The sequence below is a fragment of the Poecilia latipinna genome, unplaced genomic scaffold, assembly GCF_001443285.1.
Source record: "Poecilia latipinna isolate Pla-1442-1.1 unplaced genomic scaffold, P_latipinna-1.0 Scaffold33, whole genome shotgun sequence".
Classification (NCBI taxonomy): domain Eukaryota; kingdom Metazoa; phylum Chordata; class Actinopteri; order Cyprinodontiformes; family Poeciliidae; genus Poecilia; species Poecilia latipinna.
The window spans coordinates 519,116-535,067 of NW_015112649.1; the positions used below are offsets into that span (position 1 = coordinate 519,116).

At 43.0% G+C, this 15,952-nt stretch overlaps 1 protein-coding gene across 12 annotated transcripts in view; it reads right to left on the minus strand.

The window, feature by feature from the left end:
• cep170aa (centrosomal protein 170Aa) overlaps positions 1–15,952 on the minus strand; it is a 41,767-nt gene that overhangs the window by 4,962 nt on the left and 20,853 nt on the right. For 3 of the 12 annotated variants that reach the window (XM_015042094.1, XM_015042102.1, XM_015042162.1), the window contains 10 exons: positions 15,430–15,609; positions 14,832–15,146; positions 9,675–10,031; positions 8,933–9,222; positions 7,029–7,115; positions 5,632–5,749; positions 3,992–5,545; positions 3,052–3,102; positions 740–1,016; positions 427–658 (listed from right to left, as the gene is read on the minus strand). In XM_015042094.1, coding sequence (XP_014897580.1) covers positions 427–658; positions 740–1,016; positions 3,052–3,102; positions 3,992–5,545; positions 5,632–5,749; positions 7,029–7,115; positions 8,933–9,222; positions 9,675–10,031; positions 14,832–15,146; positions 15,430–15,609 — 3,461 coding nt within the window. The remainder of the gene's footprint in view (positions 1–426; positions 659–739; positions 1,017–3,051; positions 3,103–3,991; positions 5,546–5,631; positions 5,750–7,028; positions 7,116–8,932; positions 9,223–9,674; positions 10,032–14,831; positions 15,147–15,429; positions 15,610–15,952) is intronic. The other 9 variants (XM_015042171.1, XM_015042109.1, XM_015042137.1 and 6 more) reach the window with 9 other exon arrangements.

The following is a 15,952-nucleotide window of genomic DNA, read 5'->3' on the forward strand; positions in this document are numbered from 1 at the left end:
CCGAAAATAAGTAAAATTTAGTTTGATTCAACTTCAGACATTGGGGGGAAAATGTATCTGCCCTTTTATTAGGTGTATGAAAATATATATTTCCCAAATGTAGACTTTTAATCAAATGTTAGGTTGAAATTTGTAACAAAATTGTGCAGTTTGAATATCAAGTACAGAAATCAGGCACTTTCCAAATGTTGAAAATTGAATCAAATAAAATTGATTTTAGGGAATTTAAGCAGCCGTATGAACCCTGGAGCTAAGGAGTCAAAGTTCAGCAAATAGAAGCTCATGAGAAGAACTGAAAGCTATGAAGCAGCAGAGAGGCACTCGTTTTCTCCCCTACTAAACACAGCAATTAATGGCAAAGCTGCAATGAAAGCACAAACATTAAGGCAATAGAAGAAGAAGAAGAAGAAGAAGAAAACCAGGCACCTTTTTCATGCTCTCCTGTATGTCCGGCTGCGCGGGGCGTGCAGGGCCTACCTCTTCCCGGGTGTCGATGGCTGAGCCCGGGGTGGTGGCGGCGGTGCTGACGGTGGTGCTCGGCGCGGTGCCGGACGAGCTGACCGAGTCTATCTCGCCGGCCACGTCGTGGATCTCGCGTGCCAAGATGGCCAAGTCCTTGGCCAAGTCCTGGCTGATCCTGCGCACACAGGGGAACAACCTGTTAATCAGACGGGGTTCTTTAGGACTCAGGAGCTGCTTTAAAGTGCAAATGAATCAGCAGATCGGTGATGGTCGGTACCTGGCTATCTCTTCGCTGTGAGCCGTCCAGTCCCTGATGTACTCCTCCTGCTCCTTCATGCGGTGTTTGATGCCCGCTCCGCCGGGGATCGCCGCCACGCCCGCGGGTCCCGAGCTGGAGGCGGAGCCGAGCCTCGAGCTGCGGTGCGGGACGAGGTGGTGGGGCCGGACGTGGGGGCGAGCGCCATGCTTTGCCGAGTTCCGGCTGGAGCCGAACTCTTCCTCCGAGGTGGAGCCGTACTCCGGCGGCAGGCGCCGCCACCTGCTGCTGCTGGACACTGCAACGGCAGGACAAGCCGTTACTAGACATCGGACAAAGTCACACAGTGGTTGTTGACTCGTTTGTTAGCAAGTTCGGATGCGACTGTTGTTCAGAAGTTTACGAACGCTTTTCTATTATTTACCATTTTAAAAACAAGAATTTGGTGCAGGGTTTTGGATTTCTTGTGGATCCAGTCCACACCGAGTCAAAATGACACATTAAAGATCAAATACAAACTCCTATTATTCTGTTAATAGCTCAACTTATGGCTCCTCAGATGTTCAGATCCTCTTTGTTCAATTCATGGCAGACCAGAGTCTTGATGGACTGTTTCTTTAAGGGTTTTTTTGGCTCTAGTGGCCTTTATTTGATAGCTAATTGACAGGAAAGTGGGTAATGAGAGAAGTGGGAAGACATGCAGCAAAGGTCGCCATGGCCAGGAATCGAACCTGTGACAGCTGCGTCAAGGACTACAGCCTCCATATGTGGGTTGTGCTTAACCCCTGCGCCATCACAGCACAACCACAGCACACCCCGATGGAATGTTTCTGATTATCTTAAGCGAGTTTGGGAGCGATGTCTCAAACCTTGTCACAACTAGGTGGTTCTAAAAAATAATGACCCCAAACACACATCAAAACAGTTTTTTTTTTTTTTTGCAATAATAAAAAGGCAGACATTGAGGTTTTGAAAAGCCCTGACCTCAGTTTGCATCAAGGTCCCCTCTGTTATTTCTAAAAACCAGACTGGTGACATGATCTACGGATGTTTGTGTTCCGATCATTTATTTACTGTTGTTAAGAGATTTCTGAATTCAGTTCATTTCTATTTGTTGGTCACTGTGGATATTAGTGTTTTTCTAGAGTTTATTATTCCTTTGTTTCTTACTCATTTCTTGGTTTGTTCTCTTTACCTCATCTTTTTCTGCTCTCGATTCGTAGATCCTATTGTGTCTTAATTCAGCTTCTCTTTGTATTTTCTGTTTATTAGTCTCCCTGCTCTCATTTTGTCACAGCTGTTCCACATCCCCTCCGATTAGCTCCCCTGGTTCCTGTTATTTTCCAACCCATGCCTCTGTAGATTAGCTCCTTGTTTTTTTCATTGTTCCTCTCTGGATTTTCTGTTTCACTCCTCCAGTTTCCATCACATGTCCTCACATGTTTTACCTCCAAGTTCTCCTTGTTTTTTTTTTCTTTGCTTATTAAAGTCTGCTAATTTTCACCCCCATCAATTTCTGTATTTGGGTCGTCATGCCAACCTCACAACATGACAAATAGTCAAATGTTGAGGCAAAACTTTGCTGATGTAGCTACAAAAAGTTGTGGAACCAAGTTGTGCACCAAGTCATTGTTTTTAAAAGTATTAAAAGTTGTTTGTGTAATCATTCCACCCTGGAAAAATAATAGTTAAAATAAACCATTAAATTCAACACTATCAGGAGTGTATGTAAACTTCTGACTGGCAATTTATGTCACTCTTGAGGAAATTAATTGACCGTAGTTCATGAAGTGCATTGGGTGTTTGACAGCGTATTTAGCAATGGTAAAAATCACACACACAAAAAAAAGCAGCAAAAAATATTTTCAAGCATTTCAAGGCGTCCAACAAAACGAAGAAGCCATAAAGCTTCATGTTAAGTTGTTTTGAAATGTTCAAACAGCAGCTCTGTTAGTCCAGCTCTGAGGCAATGAGATTATAAGAGCTCAGTCCAACTCTTCAGGATAACATGGGGAAAAGTGTTACAGTGTGAGCAAAGCAGCTGGCTTATCAACACAGCATTACTAAATGGATTTAAGGAGGATACGACGTTAGCTATCGAAGGCTTGGTAGAGCTGGGTCATCATAAAAGAGACTTTCTTAAAGCAATGAACCAACATTACTTTTATTCCAAACAATATTCAAACGTATGTATTAAACGAGAACTGTTTGAAATCCTTGAAGGATCATCCTTCACATCTGAGCATTGTTTTGACCCAGGTCTGGAGGTGTTAAAATACACACATGCACTACACACAGCAGTCCAATTAGACTTCATGGTTCTGGTGCCGTACCAATCAGCTCTTCCTCTGCATCACCCTCTGGAGGTTCAGGCTGAGAGCTTTCTGGACGATGAAAACCAATGCACATGGTCATGACAACACAGGTGTTTACTGAGAAATATTTACATAGGAAATGCACCGACGTGTCAGCTGGTGACCAGAACCTGTTGGTTTGTAGCCCTCAACGGACATCGCCTGGTCAGAAACTCAAAAGTGTGAATTATTTCATAGTGAAATGTGGTGGTGAACACACGACTTGAGGAAACGGGGCGCGCTGTCAACATGCTTCATTGTCGGCTAAGTGACTGAGTGAAGAAGACTCAGTTAGCAACTTTCAGATGTTGAAAATTAAGTCAACAGAAGCATAGGCCCATAAAGACTTTTAAAATGGGAGCTATTTTTAACACCTCGCCTTGAATCTGTGGTTTATTCAGAACATGAGAGAGCAAGACTTTCAGCGGATAATATGAAGGCTGAATACGCTAAACTAAAGTTGCTCTGTTTGATACTTTTGAGCTTTCAATCTCTGTCTATGAAGCATGATGGAGTCGGAAACATTAGCAGCCTTTTTGATATTTCAGTTAATTTGAGCATTGTCCAGCTAATACATGCAAAAGAGCTGATTTTGCTATGATAGTGATGAAAACCACAAATTAGATTCTATGTGTGTGTGTATATATATATATATATATATATATATATATATATATATATATATACATACATACACATATATAGGGTCACTGAAGAAAGAAAATCGATTTCTGCCAGTCAACGTTTTACAAACCAAAGACCAGAAATCAGCCACGAGCATCTCATGTTGTGTCTCAAAATCAACCATGAAACAGCTTATTTTTAATCAATAAACTGATTTAATTTTCTCTTCTTTTACTGAAAATCCTCAGATGTCAGACACTGAGTTGTTTTTTGTAGTTTGTTTTTCTTTGCTCACCTGTGGGCGAGCAGTATCCAGACGTCGTGGTTTTGGTCTTGGGCTCGTTGAGTTTCGACACACTGTTGGCTCTCATCCTTGGCGACAGCCGATTCTCTGTGGGCGTCGTCGAGCGCAAGCCGAGGCGCAGCGCGGTCTCTGCGGACAGGCGTGGCGAAGCTGTGGAGGGCCGGCTCACCGTGCACTCCGAGTCGCTGCGTGCCGAGACGGAGCCCACGCGATTCCTCCGTGGCTGAGCCAGCATGTCCAGCCGCGACAATCCCTTCCGTCCGGACGGCGGCTTAGAGGTGGAGCTCGTCGTGGACACCTCGGACGCCACGGAAACCCGGTCTGCATCGGCTAGATCCGTGTCAGACGTGTCCCCCAGTCGGGCCCGGCGGAGAAGGGAGGCTCTGGTGGGTCGTGGTTGAGGCAGAGAGGCCTGCTTGTTGAGTGAGGAGGCCGTTGCTGCCTGCAGATTTCGGCTGGTTTTGGAGGCACCGCTCATGGACGTCTTGGAAGATCTGCTGTCGAGTTTGGAATGGAGGAAGTCTTCTGAGCCTCGTCTATGAACCGAGTTCCCCAAAGGCCCAGAGTAGGTTTCCTGGTCTGAAGACAGAATGTCAGAGATGGGGAAGGAGGAGGTCTGGTCGTCGTCGGTGAGATCCAGGGAAGGCTGGCGTGCTCTGGAGGAAGTGCCGGGTTGAGCGGAGCGAGTCCGACCCGTCGCTTCGACAGTTCTACCTTTAGCCTTCCTCTCCAGGCGTTCGCGAGCGCTGCCGTTTCCGGAGGTCGTCTTGGATGTCGTGCTCATATTGCTCTTTTCCCGGTGCATGCTGCTGAGAGACTTCCGCTTTTGCACACCGCCTACGGCGGTCTTTCCCCCTGCTTCCGCTGCAGCATGGCTAGCCGTGCTGGCTGTGTCCACGTCTGATTCTGGGGATATGGAGTCAGTCCGAGTGGCGAGGCCAATGCTGGCACTTGGAGGAGTTTTAATACTTTTCTGGTCTAGTTTGTTCTCGTCCCTGAGCTTAGCCTCTAGGAATGCCATGACGGCCTCCGTGTCTTTAAGCAGCGTAGCGGTGTCCATGCTGCCCACGGAGTCACTGCGCTCCCGCTCATTGTTGCCTCTGTTGATGCGAGGGATAAGCTCTGGGGGGACGTTTGAACTGGGCTTCTCAATGGTAAAGCTACCCTGGCGAACAAGGGCCTTCCCGGATTTCTCCCCTCCTTCTCCTGCTTCTCCTCCGTTGCTCTCCTCTGACCTCTTCCTTCTTTCAGTGCCCCGAACCGGACCCTTAGATGGAGAGGAGGTGGCCGAGCTTTGTTTCCTCTTGTTGGTCATTTCGCCGTCCTCCATGGGGGTTGGGGACTCTCCGTCTCCCTTGTTCTCTTTTTCCTGGGGCTCAGTGTCCTGTTTCTCCCCTATCTCAGACCTCAGTGCTTTGGGAGTGGGTTTAGCCCGGGGGTCGTCCACTGGGAGCTGGGGGAGGGTCCTGCGTTTACGGTCGGTCAGGCTGGAAGAGGGTTCACCTTTGCCAAGGGGAGGAGCAGCAGACTCAAAGGCATCAGATCCTGAGCAAAAAGGACAAAAAACAAATTAATCAAAGGATTAAATACTGATTAAATCGAAGCAGTTTTGTTGATTTGGGTGAGTCTACCTCTCTCTTTGTGCAGGAATGTTGCTGCTTCTGCTCCAGAACCTTCTGGGTCGGTCCTTGCTTGATTAGCAGCTAAACTGGCCCACTGAGAGACCCAGCTTGAGTCACCAACAAGAGCCTGAGGCAACACAACGAACAGGGTTAAACAAAAAAAAAGGGTTCTTCACTCAAACGATGGAGGTCTAAAACAAGCCATGTACTGTAATTTTGGTTTCCTGTTTTTTCTCTTAGAATGGTGGGTAGAAGCTAACAAACACCCATCATGGACATAATTATGAGCTTTTAATGATCCATTGCATAACCTAAATAAGCAGTTCTTTTCCTAGGATGGACTGATTAATATACAACTTTAACACATTTTCAAACAAAAATTAAGTGCAAAGGTTTTAGTCGTTTATCATAAATAGCAAAGCTCATTTAAATTGACTGATTTGTTCCGAAAGACTTTTAAGTTGATAAGTTTGGTTTCTCCATGTCGGCATTTGAACATTATTTTTGTTCATCTTATATTAACAGTTTGGGGCAGACGGCTCACATTTGATCCCAAACACAAGTTAAAACCAGTGTTAACAGGCTTACGTTATTTATATTTATTGAACATGATTGTAAGATTGAAAGTCAGTTGTTTTTTTTTTACGTTATTCATATTTATTGAACATGATTGTAAGATTGAAAGTCAGTTTTTTTTTTAAAGGAAACCAGCCAATTAAAATTAACTATGCCTAAGCGGTCAAAACTAGAATTACGATGCTACAAAAATGGTATTGGTTTCTTTGCAACTGGCTAACCAAATATTAGTTAACAGTGTATGTTTAGTTGTCCCTTAATTTATAATTTGGGACCTGCAGGGATTAGATCAAATGTGCACAACAGAAATAGAGAAAATCTGTAATATATTCAAACTTGTGCAAAACTGACTGAGATGACCCTGATGTCCACAGGGGATGGATATAAACCTATAACTGGGACTTTATTGGCTATACAGTAAAAAAAAAAAATCCAAATAAAATGTCAAATCAAGTTTCCAGTAATACTGATAAAGACTTTGTGTATCACTTGAAAAGAAAGGAATCTAAATGCCGTAAAAGATGGATCAGACAGACATTTAACAGTGCAGATAGGCACTGCCCCCTCCGTCTTATGAAACGGCCTGGAGGGCTGAACGTCTTTCCTCATCCCAGTGTGATCTAGGTCACTCAGGGAGGATGAACCCTCCTCCCATCTGACAGTCCAGTAGAGCAAAGTAGTCATCTCAAAGGAGAGACAAACTTGCACAATAAAAACTCCATCTTTTTTTTTTTTTTTTTTTTTTCTGTTTCAACATTTTGAGGGGGCCAGAGAAATACCAAAATGAATTTCCTTTATTAAGATTTCTTCAGTCCAAAGCAGATTTGTACCTCTTTCCCGGCGTGTCCTGAGTCCTTTACTTTTCCTTTTAGGTCAGACAAAACCAAGCTGCTTGTATTCTCCTGCACCCCGAACACCTACAGATATTTAAAAAAACCAACAAAAAAAAAACCTATGAATCAACAAAAACTGGCAGAATATCATAATTTATGCAAGCCTTTTATATAACTTTGTATGACTTACAAATGTGTAATGTACACATAATACAGTCATGTAAATACTCTGACTACATCCTCTTTCTGATACAGTGAATCCAACAAACAACCTGAGTTGTTTATTCAAAATGCTCAGCTCCCGTTCACTGAATATTTAAATGAAACAAACAGAAACAACATCAGCAGGTTATAAATAAGAGAGGGAGAGTGGACAGCTGTGAGCGCTGTGCCAATTACCGTGTCAGCTAATTACAGGAATTAGCATGACAACACTTCCTGTTTAGAATGCAACGCATGCAGACTTGAACTGACTCAGAATATCGTGTAGTAATTATTTGACTGCTTGTCCAAAGATAATTCTTGCATTAACCGCTTAAAAGGAAATGTGATATTATTTACTTTGGTTTAAATGGTTCAGAAAATAGTCCTTCTGTTAGCGATGCACAGAGAAATTTAGTTCCAGCAGGTTTGAACAGAAACATCTTTGGCACATATATGTTGTTCTTAATGGAAGAAGGCTACAATTGGAGGATAAGGATAGGTGATTAAAGCTAGCTATGCTGACCGCTAACTGCTTAAAATTCAAATTTAAACGGTAAAAACAATTCATGTTGTCATGCAGCACCTGTTTGGTCATGTGACAGTGATGGTGGTGCAGCACAGGATTATGGGGAGGTAACTGCAGCAAAGAAGCAGTAGTGGTGTCAGGAGGGAGCAATATCGATTATTGGTTATGACAGCAATATATGTATCAGATATCAATATCGGCTCAGATTTTCATATCAGTGCATCCCTAGTTATTAACCAGTAAAGCTCTGATGTCTTCTCTGGTTTTGGTATAAATAAATGAACACTTAAAGAAGGAAGGGTAGAAAAATAAATATTCTGAAAGCTGTTTTCATGTTTACTTGTGTTATATTTGGAATTCCTTAAAGCCTCTCTCTGCAGCTCAGAGTGTCACGAAAACTAAAGACCAGATATCGACTTCTCTGGTTTTTACTGTTCTTTGTTGCATTTGAGAATGTGGCAACAGTAGGAAATTAAATGTTGCTTAATAAAACAGGACAGTGCCTCATTGAGCAAATCCCTCCTGCTTATTCCAGACGCATTAGGTGAGCTGATGTGCCAGAGAGGATGAGAGGTGGTCAAGCAAGGCCACAGAGAGATGACGGTGCTGTTTTAGTGGCAACTCCAGTTTGTCTCAAGGGACTCACTACGCAAAAGACTGCAGACCAAGCAAGTAAAAGAAAGCGACTATTAACGCTGCTGCAGCCTGTTTGGACTTGCTTTAGTTCTGCTTTTTATAGTTGCTGCAGAGCAACGTTTAAAGATGCTACTTTTCATTTTAGTACCTCCTTTACTGTCACACTTTTGCAAAGACCCCAAACTAAAAACACCTCTAAACAAAAAGTTATGCTTTTATAGAGGTTGGCAAACAAAAAAAAAAAATACCCTGGAGTGGTAAAAGCTGCTCAGGCCTTTAATTACAGGACGCAATTCAAAAAGTGTATTCAACATCAGCAAACTGATCTTTAAACAGTTAATACCATCTTTGGAGCATTTTAATCTGTTCCTGATCATTTCAACTCCGATTCCTAAACTGTAAAGCCTCTAATACAAAGGAATATAGTTTAACTGGATCCCCAAAAGATGCTGTATAATTACAATGATTATACGGAGTGATTTATACAAATACTGTGAAAAAGTAAACTGCTGCCAACATGTCAGACTGCTCCCACCTTGTCTATCATGCGCCTGGCCTCTTCTTCTTCTGGATTTTTATTCTCCAGCTCGATAGTGTAAGTCCCCTTGTCACTGTGGTTGTCGTCCACGTCTCCCCCAGCAGTTCCAGCTCCTTTGCCGAGGACCGAAGTGTCCTCGCTGGGCGTTGTGGGGCTCCCAGTTGCCAGCCCAGTACTAGCCGAGCTCCGACCGATGCTTTGGTCCTCTGACCTCTGCTTGAGCAGCACACGGGCAGCCGTTGGAGCGCCCACAGTTACTGTGGCTGGTATGGGAGCTGGAGCTTTACCTGGAGGTAATAAAACAAAAAAATCGGTTAAGCAGAACTTATCTTTAAGGTAAGCTTATTTTTTTGTGGCAAAACAACACAAAGTAGTGTAAATTATGAAAAGAAGTGAAGCGATTCACTCTTTTTCAACTTTTTTTATGATTAAAAATCTGAAAAGTGTGGCATGCATTTGCATACACCCCCATTTACTGTTATATCCTGAAATAGAGCATCTCCAACTAATAACCTCATTGTAAATCTTTAGCTCTGTGAAGTCCTCACAGGTTTGTTAGAGAACGTTAGTGAACAAATACCATCATGAAGACCAAAGAAGACAACATATTTTGTGTTGGTCGCTCACATAAAAAAAGCAATTTAATACATTAAAGTCTGAAGTATGAGAACTTTTGCAGGGCATTGTAGTGTAATTGTATCTGTGCAGTGGGAAGCATGTAACGACACCAGAATCGTACCTGAATCTGCAGCTGAGGCCGCAGACGTTGAAATACTGAACACCTTCGGGTGCGAGGGAGGCTGTGGACACAGTCCTTCTCCGCCCACTCCGCCCCCCAGCAGCGGAGCAGTCTGGGAAAACGAGTAAGAGCGACGCTTGCGAGGGTTTTCCTCGTCGTAGAACTCGATCATGAAAGCCGTTCGGCTGCTGGTGGCTCTGGTCCCGCTGACGGTTGCAGTCGCCCCTGCGGATCCCCCTCCCGCGTGGTTGTGCGCTGTCTTCAGGCGCTCCTCGAGGGCGTGTCTACGGTTGGCGAAACGCAGGCCGAGTCCATTCTCAGAGTCACTTTGGGTGCCGTCTTCATGTTTGCTCCCTACTGAGACACAAACAAGGCGAGACAGTTGATTCCGCGATCGTCTTTGAACAACAACAAATAATCAGATCTGAGCTCCCCGGAGTTTAAAAGCACAGGAGGTGATTTTCAAACCTAAACAGTGGCATATCAACAACACAGTGTTATAGCAACAGAAACAACATACTCTTTGAAATATAACACAACCCGACTTCATTGTAGGTATCATGGAAAAAAAGAAAGAAAACGAAGCCTGCACCTGAACAACAAGAAACACATGTTTGCAAACCGTCACAGCCAACGACAACAATAAACTCTCTCTGTGGCCTGAGGCGAATCACTGAACCGTCAAGATGGATCCTAACAGCACACCGCCTGATTTACCTACCACATCACTGCAAACGCACATGTTGCTCTGTCCCAGTTGATTCAGCGAGTCCTTTCTGCGTTGTGCGGTTCAAGACGGTGTGCCACACTAACCCAGACATGCCACCCACACAACTCGCCTACCGGCCCTGTCCAATTCAGTGGCAGTCAGTTAAAAGCGGGGGGAGGGGAGAAGGGACTCATGTAGGAGTCTGGGTGGAGGGTTATGGATGAAGGAGGAGGGGAGGCGAAAGGGGAAGAGGGATAGTAGAGGAGGAGCTGGGCAGTTGGGGGATGTGTTGGAAGGAAATGGGAGCGGATGGGGAAGAGTGACTGAATTAAGTGGGAAAAACACAACAAACAGGAGGCTAAGCATGTAGCTACTTAGATTTATAGATTATCACAGTTTTATATGTTCAGTGTATTCAGGGTATATCCATCCAATCTTACAATGAAACTCCTCAATCATACAGAGTTTATATCTGAGGTTTTTTTTATTGAGTCATTGAGAAAGTTTTACTCTTTCACACACTGAGTGCAATTGCAAATGTGTTCATCGGTCACACTTATTTTTTAGCAGAGCTGTGCTGTTTATCAAACTGCAGTCGTCATGTCAGAGTGCAATATCTCAAATGCAAAAGGCTGATTGGATCAAATATTATCTAGGATTTTAGATTTTTATATTAGCGATAAGTTCTGCATATTGCTAATATGTTTGAGCAGATGAATGGCTGGATGACATGGCTGAAAAATGTACAACGGTTTCATATCAGTCGATATCAATAATCATAAATAGTTTTTTTGTTTTAATATCAGAAATACTGCCATATTGGTGACACGACTCTTCCTGTTTTATCCTCAATTTCATCTGAAGTGGTTATACTCATTTTCTCCTTTTACTCCACAACGTTGTTTTTTTAATTTTAAGCAGTTATGAGGCACAGTAGTGAAACCTGAAAACTGCTGCTGTGCAAATCACTCAGCAGGATGTAGGTAACCAAAAAGTGAGTGAGTTAGTTGATGCCACCAGCCTTGGATTGGATTTTTTCAAACAAACTGCTACATTAAAATTTGGACCCCTTATTTTATGCTGCAAAAGTTCTAAAGTCTGCACTAATAAAGCTAATGCTACAATGTCCACTTTTAGTCAACTAAAAGACATCCGTCTTCATCAGATTTGTTGTCCATCGAGCTTTTTGCTCTTCCACTGCATTTCATTCGGTCACTTTTCATGATTTAATAGAGGCTTAATAATTAAAAAAAGAAGATGAAGGTACAGAAAAAAATGAGAAAGGAAAACCACAGAGTGTTACAGTAGGCAGATCAGCAAACACAGAGAGGAAGGTCTTTCATTCAGCGTGCTGTGGACAAAGAAGCCCTTAGCAGAGCCGCAGGAGAACAGAGGAGTCTGTGAAAGTCCAGTGCATCGTCCCATCCGCCCCACCATGACTCACAGTGGAGCTGGCCACTGCCTCTGCCCACACACACACACACACACACACACACACACACACACACACACACGTACACACACCGAACATGCTAAATAAGGAAGAACTTCCTTTACAAACACAGACAGAGAAGCAAGCATGCAACCCTAAACATACAATGTATTGTAGTGGGCCCAAGCATTTAAAGCACCACCTGCAGCAGGATTATAAGCTTTTGCTTTGGCTATGAAGACAAAATATTATTTTTACCTCAAGTGCTCCTAAATTAAGACCAAAAAAACACTCTGCTAATTAGAAACCACATTTTTAACCTCATGAAAAAAAAGCATTTAAATTAATTTAAATATGGTGCAATAATGAACACAGAAGAATAAAGATCTATTTATCCCCAAGATAAAAACATTTTTTACTTACCTATCGGGTAAGAAATTAAAAGCTACAGCTCAGACGCCTCCTTTCGGTTCCCTTGGTGAAACTCTGCCGCTCTTTCTACCAGGCACCGCTACGACACACCCTGAGCAGATCTCGCTAACGCACGCTGCACCGCTTCTCCGCAGATCGCCGCTCAGCATGTATCAAACATGCACGCGGAGCCTAGCGCCACATGACTCACACACCTTTGGAAGACGGTGGAAAGCGTTCCTCACACAAAATACTGAAGCCGCTTCACACTCAGACAGATGCTCACAGCGCCTGCAGTTCGCATCACTGTTACTATAACAACTTTCAACCAAAGGCATCTCTCTCTCTCTCTCTCTCTCTGCCTCGTTGCCTCCTTTTCTGCTTCTACTGCAACCCAGACAACCCTTTCTTTCTTTCTCTCCTTCTGAACACTCACCTTTGCAGCTAATCCTGCTTCCATTGCTTTTGTCAGCTTCCTTTCCTCCCATCTCCTCCAGTCACCTGGAGAAAACCTTCCTTCATCAATCTCTCTCCGTTGTCTCCCTCACTCCTGTCTTTCTTTTCAACCCCTTCTCTGCCCCACTTGAATCTTATCCTCAGCTTCCCATAACTCATCCATGTCTAGGAGTGAAAACGCCGGTCAGTTAATCAGCTAAAAACAACGGCATCCATCAGGTGAGCCGATCTGTCAGCCCACTGACACGCCCGTTAGTGGTCCTAACTCCATCTAATAAATTGGCTTCACCATTGTTCCCCACCGCCTCGCAGATTTCCGTTTCCATCAGCTCACACAGGCCCCACCCCTAATCTAGTGCATCTAATAGGCTAAAAGGAGGCCAGAGACAACCCAACCTTCAATAACACTCCAAGGAAGGACTTGAACTTTGGATAACTTGAACATAATTCTTAGTTTTATGGGTAGAAACACAAAGGTAAAAACTTCAGAATTACATGTTTTACACCAGTAAATGTGGCTCTGGTTTAAATTAGCTACAAACTGTAAGAAATATGATGACTTTCAATACATCCTATAAACATGCAGTCATAATGGGTAAAGCTCTGACTTTGCTATTTGGAACGTTTTTACCATCTGAGCAAAAAAGAAAGCAACATAAATATCCTTAGACAAATGGAGACTGAGGAGATAAAATCAGTTCGTTTTGACAATAAGATGATAATAATGTATATCAGAATATCCAAAAAATAACCACAGAATTATTTTAATTAAAACTCATATAGGCAAAATGGAAATCTTATTTCCACTTAACATCGTTGTTTTATTGATAAACCTGGATCTAGCAATGAAACAACTAAGCTGCCAGCGAAACACAGTTCTGCAGTACACTATAATAACCATTGTATACTATAATAAGCATTGGGAACATTGATGGAAGAAAAAGCAAAGTTGGCTAGATATTATGGAGATTCTGTGATTCAGGGAGATGAAGGAAATAAATCACACGCTCTGCACCACAAGCAAACCTTCCAGTTGAACCTTCAGCTGGAGAGTTTCCAGTCCCCTGCGTCCTCTACTCAAACCAGGCACCGTTTCTTTGAGTCCGTATGTATTTATGTGTCGCTTCCACATTTTATTCAGTGATTTAGGTTTAATGAAACAGCAACACCAGTGTGGAGCAGCTTTAATTTAGGAAAGTAATATTAAAGAAAGTCAAATAAAAAGTCTTAAAATGCCCTAAATCACATTAGATAATAAACTATATTACCACTACCAGCTTGTTGAAGCGGACGTTCTTGAAACATCTATTATCTGAAGGAGGTTTAGAGGTGTTTAATAATGGAGATCTGACAGATGAGTTTGCTTAAAATCTGGATAAAAGATGATAAACAAAGAGAGTCCTGCATAATAAAGTGGTAATAAAACAAATACTTGAAAATTGGGGAAAACTTAACCAGTGCACAATGGCAGGGCTTTGGAAAATGTGGAACTAGTATGAAGCCAAACGATTAAAAATTCTTATAGTGCAGTGAAATGGAGTTCATTATGTTGATAAATGGCTACTCTGTACTTCGTCCTGTAATAAACAGAGAGGTTTTCCTCTAAAAACTGGGCACAATCTCATCAGTTTATTGCGGACTGTTGTTCAATCGGCAGACTTGGGCCAGCAGCAGGACTGTGACTCAAAACTTCACACTAGCAGCATTTGGTCAAACAAAGTCCAAGGTAGAACTAATCCAAATAATGGCTCCTGCACACAGTTTACAAAACTAACTCATCTAAACAGTTTGAACAAAATTGTCCAATCTTACCTAAAACATAAATACCAATGACACTTCAAATACCACTGACTATGTAGAAAGACACTTGGTACAATCCCACTGCAAGGCCCAATAAACACTTTTGGGTAAAAGTTTTAAAAAATGGCAAAAAGACAAATTTCAGATGTTGGGATGAGGCTGTTACTTATTGATTTGCAGAGACAAACAGAAACAATTAACATTAAAATTAATGTTTATTTTAGGTGATGGTGTAACTTTTCAGGCAAATCACTGACAGAAACCTATTAGATAACAAAGCAGCAACGTTAGAGTCATTTTCTTGGTGCAAACAGGATGCAGAGACGTGTAAAAAGAGTCAGACCCGTACCTTTGAGCCTCTTTAGGTGGACCGGGACGTCGCTCTTAATGCTCTTGGTGCTCTTGCTGTCGTCCTCGGTGGACTCGGTGTGCACTAACGTGGGGTCGTTGTGAGCCAGCCAATCCGCCACCTTGCTCTCAGACGCCATCATGGCGGCCTGCAGCGTGGTGAGGTCCTTGCTTCCCGAGCTGCCGCTTCCCGCCGTGCTCTTCTTGGTGCGGGACCTGTGGTGGTCCGACGCGAACTTTGACACGTGGTCTTTAATGGTGACTTTCCCTGGAGAGGTGTTGTCAAACTCTATGGTGAAGGAGGCGTGCCCTTGAGCTGTGGAGCAGACGGTGCACTTTCAGCTTTTGTGTCCCGTCGACAGTAAAAGTAAAGGCTGCTAACTCAAGCGCTTTTAAAATGTCGATGTGCAGAATAGTTGTGGCATAAAGACGCTTTCCCTAATGCCATCTTGGTTACAGGGAAATACTGCAATAAAATAAAATGTGTTACAAACTAACCTTTATTAATATTGCACATTTTTATGGAGCAAAAACATTAGAACTGTTCAATTAAATGAGAATAAATATGATTAAACCCAATCCTCTAGATCTCTTTTCACCTGCGGTGGTGTGGCTTTGACTGGGAGCATCCTCTGTGTCCTTGGTGGGAATTTCATGGATGCCGTTATTTGCCATGTGACCTTCCTTTGTGGGGACCTCAAAGTAACTGGAATCGAGAGCAGGGGACGCATGAAGGCCGTCCTCTTTAGCTTTCTCTCCCCGACGCGCCTCCTTGCTCTCTGTGGTTAGAAAACAAATAAATGCATTCTTACTGCAGCGTGACTGTTGTATTGTTTTTTTTTTTTTTTAAATAACAGAAATACTGCAGCGTCAAAGATGGCTACTATGTTTTATTACAAAAAGTAGTATAAAATGAAGGTAATAAAAGGGAAAGGTCAAGCCAAACTGCAAATGGACTAATTAAATCCAGGCTTGTTTCTGGATGGAAAAGAAGAATAGAGGAGGAGGATGGACATCTGTCTCATTTTCACTCGCTGTCACTCAAAGCATAAAGTGATGGCGAGGCTCTTTAAAAAGTGCAGCATTTATATTCTCTTCAGTCGCTATTAACCAACAGAGCCT